At 37.5% G+C, this 6,967-nt stretch overlaps 1 protein-coding gene across 1 annotated transcript; it reads left to right on the top strand.

The window, feature by feature from the left end:
- Positions 1–1,676: 1,676 nt before the first annotated feature.
- Positions 1,677–5,539, top strand: LOC125206474. The gene is made up of 7 exons (XM_048105725.1): positions 1,677–2,226; positions 2,368–2,505; positions 2,602–3,695; positions 3,792–3,810; positions 3,895–4,127; positions 4,224–4,308; positions 4,380–5,539. The coding sequence occupies exons 1-7, from the start codon at positions 1,677–1,679 to the stop codon at positions 5,537–5,539; spliced, it is 3,279 nt and encodes a 1,092-aa protein (XP_047961682.1).
- The last annotated feature ends 1,428 nt before the right edge of the window (positions 5,540–6,967 follow it).

Genomic DNA, 6,967 nt, shown 5'->3' with positions numbered 1-6,967 from the left:
CTTACACCAGTAAATGGGATGTTTTCAAAAGCTGATTTGATCGTCGATATAGAATGTTGTGTCCTTGTTTGCTAACTTGACCAAATTTTTACCAAGTGCTTGAGGATTCATCCGGGCTATATAAGGATACTTGCGAACCAAATCCAACGCTGTATTTGCTCATGTGTAGTAGGAGTGTATGATTAGGAGTTGATTTGCTCTAAATTAAGAGTGATTATATAAATATATCTTGATGAATTACTTACCGAATAAGTTAATACTAATCATGATAAATAGAAGGTAGGGGCCTCTATCACCGGCATATGGATTAATTGGAAGATTATCTTGGGTTTCAGAAATCAATAACTGAATAATTTTCCTATGACTGAGATCTGCTGCTAAGTGATGGGGGAATTCATTTTTATAGTTTGGAAGGTAGAGCAAGTTAGGATATCTGGTAACCAGCATCTCCGTCACATGGTAATTCCCCATCGCTACAGCAGTGTGCAGTGGGTTATTTCCTGCATTGTCTCTTAAGGCTAATACGGAGTCATCGGAGATCAAATTCAGGAGGTTCGACAAAAATTCTGGGTTCCCTGCGACGGCAGCCGTGTGTATGACTGTTTCTAAACCGAAGCCCAGCCTCCTTTTGATGGCACTCGGGTCTTGGTCCACTAATTTTTTAGCCGTAACCCAATCACCCTTTAGTGCACTTCTGGACAATGCCGTGTCCTTACGCCACTCTTGACCTATTTAATTCATTACCATCACATTTAAATTTTACTAATAAATATAAATCTAGCGTTGTTGTGTTGTTTACCTTCATAAGGTACGTTGGCGAAATGCGGAGGAGGTGGAGGAGCTGGAGGTGGAGGCGATCTCGTTTCAGAAAACACATATCTGAGCTTCAACCACACGGCCCTTGCGCAAGACAAATTAAGGGTGTCTCCAACGGCGTCTCCTCTTAAATATTGAGCTTGGATGCTTTTATTTATGAATTCACTTGATAAAAAGTTTGGGATTTATGTTTTAATATATTTATATTTCGTTAATAATCTATTTTTTTTCTTTTGTAGAATATTGGGATATCGGTGATGCCAACTTAAATTGTTCACATTGTGGTGCATTCTTTTGGTTCGAGGAACGTCTTGGAAAACCAAGTAATGTGACTAATCCAAGATATTCGGGTTGTTGTATGAATGGGAAAATCCAGATTCCTAATATGATACCTCTTCCTCACGTGTTATATCGGTTGATGTTTTCTAAAGACTCAAAAAGTACTCATTATTTGAAAAATATCCGATCATATAATTCGATATTTGGATTTACCTCTATGGGAGGTAAAGTTGATAATAGTATCAACACTGGTCATTCTCCACCCACTTTTCGTTTGCATGGCGAAAATTACCACTTAATGGGTAGTTTATTGCCAGAAGATGGTTGTAAACCAAAGTTTGCCCAATTATACATTTATGATACGAAGAATGAGATCAATAATAGAATAACGGCTGTGAGGTATGTCTATTTACTTACGAAGATAACATTGATAAATTATTTAATTTGTAATTAACTAATTTGTGTTGAATTAAATATTATTTTATAGGGGCAAGAATGATTTGAATAATCTTCATTCAGAAATAGTTGTTGATCTCCAAAAAATGTTGGATGAAGAAAATGTTTTGGTCAAATCCTTTCAAATGGTCAAAGAGAAAATTAATCAAGAAAATCATCCAAGTGTCAGTTTAAGGTTACTTGGCAAGAGAGGTAGGTATGGAAGAACTTATAACCTTCCTACTGTTTCTGAGGTTGCTTTGCTTGTGGTTGGTGATTTTGATGAAGCTTTGGGTGATAGAGATATTATTGTTAAAGAAAAATCAGGCCGATTGCAACGTATTAGTGAACGAAGTCCTTCTTATCTTGCACTTCGGTATCCACTTCTTTTCGCTTATGGTGAGGATGGTTATAGCGAAAATATTGGTTTTTCATACAGTTGCACTTCTTCAATCAAAAGAACGAAAATTAGCCCGAAAGAATATTTTGCATACCGGTTGCATGATAGATTGAATGAGTGTTCTATTATTTTGTACGCTCGACGATTATTCCAACAATTCATTGTTGATGCTTATACTATGATTGAGACTGGTCGTCTAATGTTCGTACGAACACAACAGAAAAAATTGCGGGCTGAAATGTACAATGGTTTGGCGGAGGCTGTTCTTCGAGGTGAGATAGATGGTTCAATGCATGGTAAACGAATCATTTTGCCTTCCAGTTTTGTTGGTGGGGCTAGATATATGATTCAGAATTACCAAGATGCCATGGCTATTTGTAGATAGGTTGGTTATCCAAATTTGTTTATTACATTTACCTGTAATCCAAAATGGCCAGAGATTGTTAGATTTCTTGAGGCTAAGGGGTTGAAATCTGATGATCGACCAGATGTTGTCTGTAGAATTTTTAAAGTTAAGTTGGATAATTTGATAAGAGATCTTAAGACCAACAAAATTTTTGGAGCGGTGAAAGCAGGTTTGTTATCATTCTTTACAAAATTCTGTCTTTTATTCTAATTATTTTCTTTATTCTATTTTCTGACAATTATATTGTTTAAATAACTTTTTGCAGTTGTGTATACTATTGAGTTTCAGAAACGTGGATTGCCTCATGCCCATATTTTGCTTTTCTTAAGCAACGAGGACAAGCTACCTCAACCTAGACGCATTGATGAGATTATTTCTGCTGAAATTCCCGATCCAGTAACTGATCCTGGCTATTATGAAAATGTCAAAGAATTCATGGTGCATGGACCCAGTGGTGTTGTTCGAAAATCTTCCCCATGTATGCGTGATGGAAGATGTTCAAAATATTTTCCAAAGAATTATCCTGATGCCACAAAGTTTGATGATGATGGTTATCCGGTTTACAGACGTAGAGATAATGGTCGTGTTGTTATCAAGGATGGTGTGCCCTCGGATAATAGATACATTGTTCCGCACAATCGTGCATTGCTTATGAAATACGGTGGTCACATCAATGTTGAGTGGTGCAATCAATCGCAATCTATCAAGTATTTGTTTAAGTACATAAACAAGGGTCATGATCGTGTGACGACATCTTTTTTCCAATCTGGTACGGATGGAGTTGGACAGAATTTGGATGAAGTTAGTTTGTACTATGATTGTAGGTATATATCGTCATGTGAAGCTGCTTGGAGAATTTTCGGATTTGAAATTCAATATAAGGATCCTTCTGTTGAAAGACTGAGTTTTCACCTTCCGAATGAACAACATGTTATTTTTAATGAATCTGATCCGTTGGATAACGTTTTTAATCGTCATACTATTCATCAAAGCAAGTTTTTGGGTTGGATGGAGGCAAATAAGATATATTCTGAAGGTCGAAATCTCACTTATGGTGAATTTCCAACCAAATTTGTGTGGAAAACCCATCATTGGCAACCTAGAAAACAACGATTTTCCATTGGGAGGTTGTTTTATGTTGCTCCAGGTTCTGGTGATATCTATTACTTGAGATGTTTGCTAAATATTGTTAAAGGAGCTACATCATACGAAGACATTAGATGTGTGAATGGCGTTCAGTATGATACGTTTCGAGATGCCTGCTTTGCTTTAGGATTGTTGGATGATGACAAAGAATATGTTGATGGCATTATAGAGGCATCCTTTTGGTCTTCTGCGCATTCTTTAAGATTGCTATTTGTGAGTTTGTTGACATAAGACTCTATTTCAAGGCCAGATTTTGTTTGGCGAAGTTGTTGGAAATATTTATCTGAAGATGTTATGTATAACCAACAGAAATTGAAAAATCATGCAGGTATACAATTAATTTATTATTTTAGTATTTTGATTATTTACATATTATTGTTTAGTTGCAGTACTGAATTATATATTATTGTAGGTTTGATGCTGAATGATGAAGAAATTCAGAATTTTGCATTGGCAGAGATTGAGAAATTGTTGTTAAATGTTGGGAAAAGTTTGCGAGATTTACAGGGCATGCCTTATCCAAGATCAGAGTATTTTGAATCATTTGACAATAGGTTGATTAGCGATGAGTTGTGTTATGACCGTGAAGCTTTAGGAAGAGAACATTTGGACTTTATTTCCAAGTTCACTGATGAGCAACTTTATGTTCATGATACTATTATGTCATCTATCTATTCAAGTGATGGATGAATGTTTTTTGTCTATGGTTATGGAGGTACTGGTAAAACTTTCATATGGAAGTCTTTGCCGGCCGAGATTCGTTCGAAGGGTGATATTGTTTTAAACGTGGCATCCAGTGGCATAGCTTCTTTACTGTTTCCTGGGGGTAGAACAGCTCATTCTCGATTTAAGATTCCCATCATTGTTAATGAAGATTCTGGTGCAATATAAAACCAGGGAGTACACTTGCTGAACTGATTGTAAGAGCTAAGCTTATCATATGGGATGAAGCTCCGATGATTCATAAACATTGCATAGAAGCCGTGGATAGAACCTTCAGAGATATTATGCGCGTATGTAATGAGTTCAGTACGGACAAACCCTTTGGCGGAAAAACAATAGTTTTTGGTGGAGACTTTAGACAAATCTTGCCAGTTGTTCCTAAGGGTAGTAGGCAAGATGTTGTGAATGTCGCTATTAACTCTTCATATCTTTGGAGGAATTGCACAATTCAGAGGTTGACCAAAAACATGCGTCTTTTGAGTGCTGCATCTTCGGATGAAGCTTCACGATTGAAGGAATTTTCTTCTTGGGTTGCTTCTATTGGAGATGGAGTTGTTGGTGGTCCAAATGATGGTGAAGTGACCATTGATCTTCCTTCCGACATTGTTTTGTCTAATTCTGGGGATCCTCTTAAAACAATTGTTTCAAAGATATATCCGTCTTATATGAATCATGAAGAGTTGAGTAATTGTTTGCATGATCGTGCTATACTTGCTCCAACTTTAGAGGTTGTTGATGAGGTTAACCATATCATGATGTCGTTGGATCAGTCTCAGGGTCGAGTTTATTTGAGTTCTGATAGTATCTCAAACTCAGATTTGACCTCAAATGGCTTAGCTGAGATACATTCTGTTGAATTTTTGAATAAGATAAAGTGTTCAGGTACACCTAATCATGAATTGTTGTTGAAAGTTGGTACTCCTGTGATGTTGTTAAGGAACATAGATCACTCGAATGGATTGTGTAATGGCACCAGATTGATAATTACACGTTTGGGTGATTATGTTTTGGAGGGACAAGTATTGGGTGGCCATAATGTTGGTCATAAAGTTTTGATTCCCCGAATGTCTTTAATACCATCTGATCCAAGTTTGCCATTCAAATTCCAACGACGACAATTTCCTTTGGCTGTGTCGTATGCAATGACCATTAACAAAAGTCAAGGTCAATCTCTATCTCATGTTGGATTATTTTTACGAAAACCAGTCTTCAGTCATGGACAGTTGTATGTTGCTATCTCTAGAGTTACGAGTCGTGGAGGTCTGAAGATTTTGGTTTGTGGAGATGAAGATAATAATAGAAGTGATGCTACTGTTAATGTTGTTTACAAATAAGTTTTTCAAAACTTGTGAACTATTGGTTGGTTTGTTGTTGTTTTTCTAAATTTTTATCTTTAATCTCTACTCACACATATGTTCTTTATTTATGTATCTTATTCTAACTAAATCATACACTTTGATCATTAGTCACACATCTCTTATTTGTCATTTATTTTACTATACTTATACTATAAATTAAAATTGTATAAAATTGATTACCGAATTTGAAATATTTCATTTATTAGGAAGGAGTAAATTCTTCATTTATAGTAGAACAAGATACACATTTATGTTTTTGTAATTCTTTATATTGTTTTTAATTCTTATTTTCTATATTTCATTAGAATTTATATTCATTTTTTGAAAATTTTATGTCCCGTGCATAGCACGGGTGTTAATACTAGTAAATATAAATCTAGCGTTGTTGTGTTGTTTACCTTCATAAGGTACGTTGGCGAAATGCGGAGGAGGTGGAGGAGCTGGAGGTGGAGGCGATCTCGTTTCAGAAAACACATATCTGAGCTTCAACCACACGGCCCTTGCGCAAGACAGATTAAGGGTGTCTCCAACGGCGCCCCTCCCGTTCGCCCGTCGGCGAAGGGCGCCCACGCCCGTCCCGAGTGCCCCTGCGAAGGGCTTGCCCCTCGCGTCGACGTCCGACCGGATGTCCGCCACTGTGGCGAAGGTCGGACGTCCGAAATTTTTAATTATTATTATTTTTTTTTATAAAAAAACTCTATAAATAGGGCTCCTCCAACATCATTTCATTAACACCACTTGTGTTGACAAGTTTATCTCTCTAACCTCTTTTTTCAATTATCTATAATGGTGAGTAGTCGTGCGGGTGGTAGTGGCGGAGGCGCTAGTGATAGTGATGGCTTTAGTGATGATGAATTGTGAAGCGATCAAGATGCCGATGGGGCCCAAAAAGCCCATTTTGCGCCCCGCGGGAAGCGGAGAAGGGGTTTGGCCGCTTTGGTCCCAAAGTTGAGGGGCATGGGAGGGTCCCCGGCGGGGTATATTACATCCAACACCAACCCCCCCGTTTTTTTTGAAAACGTGTTGGAAGTGAAAACGAACCGATGGTAACTGCACGGTCCCCGTCAAACCCCCCAAGGGTACCCGGAATGGAACATGGGGTCCCTGGAGAGGTTGGCTTGCGTTCCACAGCGAAAAAGAAATCCCATATTCGACTTCGGGAGGATATCTCAAGAGGGGGACGGAGGGGTGAACGAGTTTTTTTTTTTTTCTATCTCTAGAAATTTTTTTTTTTTTTGAAGAGATGTTTTTTTTTAAATATTCGTATTTCTTCGTTTTTGGTCAATTTTTAATTGTAATTTTTTTTTTAAATTTGTAATTTAAATTTTAATTGTGGGGAAGGTATGGGAAGGGGCAGCTGCTGCTAAGCTACCCATTCTCACGGTGAGTGAAGTCAACTTCCTT

Source organism: Salvia hispanica, chromosome 2 (assembly GCF_023119035.1).
Source record: "Salvia hispanica cultivar TCC Black 2014 chromosome 2, UniMelb_Shisp_WGS_1.0, whole genome shotgun sequence".
Lineage (NCBI taxonomy): Eukaryota > Viridiplantae > Streptophyta > Magnoliopsida > Lamiales > Lamiaceae > Salvia > Salvia hispanica.
This window is presented reverse-complemented; position numbering and strand designations above follow the sequence as displayed.

Bases quoted from the DNA above. Each gene is read 5' to 3' on its own strand.
- LOC125206474 (XM_048105725.1), top strand. From the start codon at position 1,677: ATGGTCAAAGAGAAAATTAATCAAGAAAATCATCCAAGTGTCAGTTTA. The intron at 2,506-2,601 runs GTTTGTTATCAT...AACTTTTTGCAG, and splicing joins TTTTGGAGCGGTGAAAGCAG to TTGTGTATACTATTGAGTTT. The intron at 4,128-4,223 runs GTTCATGATACT...TTCATATGGAAG, and splicing joins TCACTGATGAGCAACTTTAT to TCTTTGCCGGCCGAGATTCG.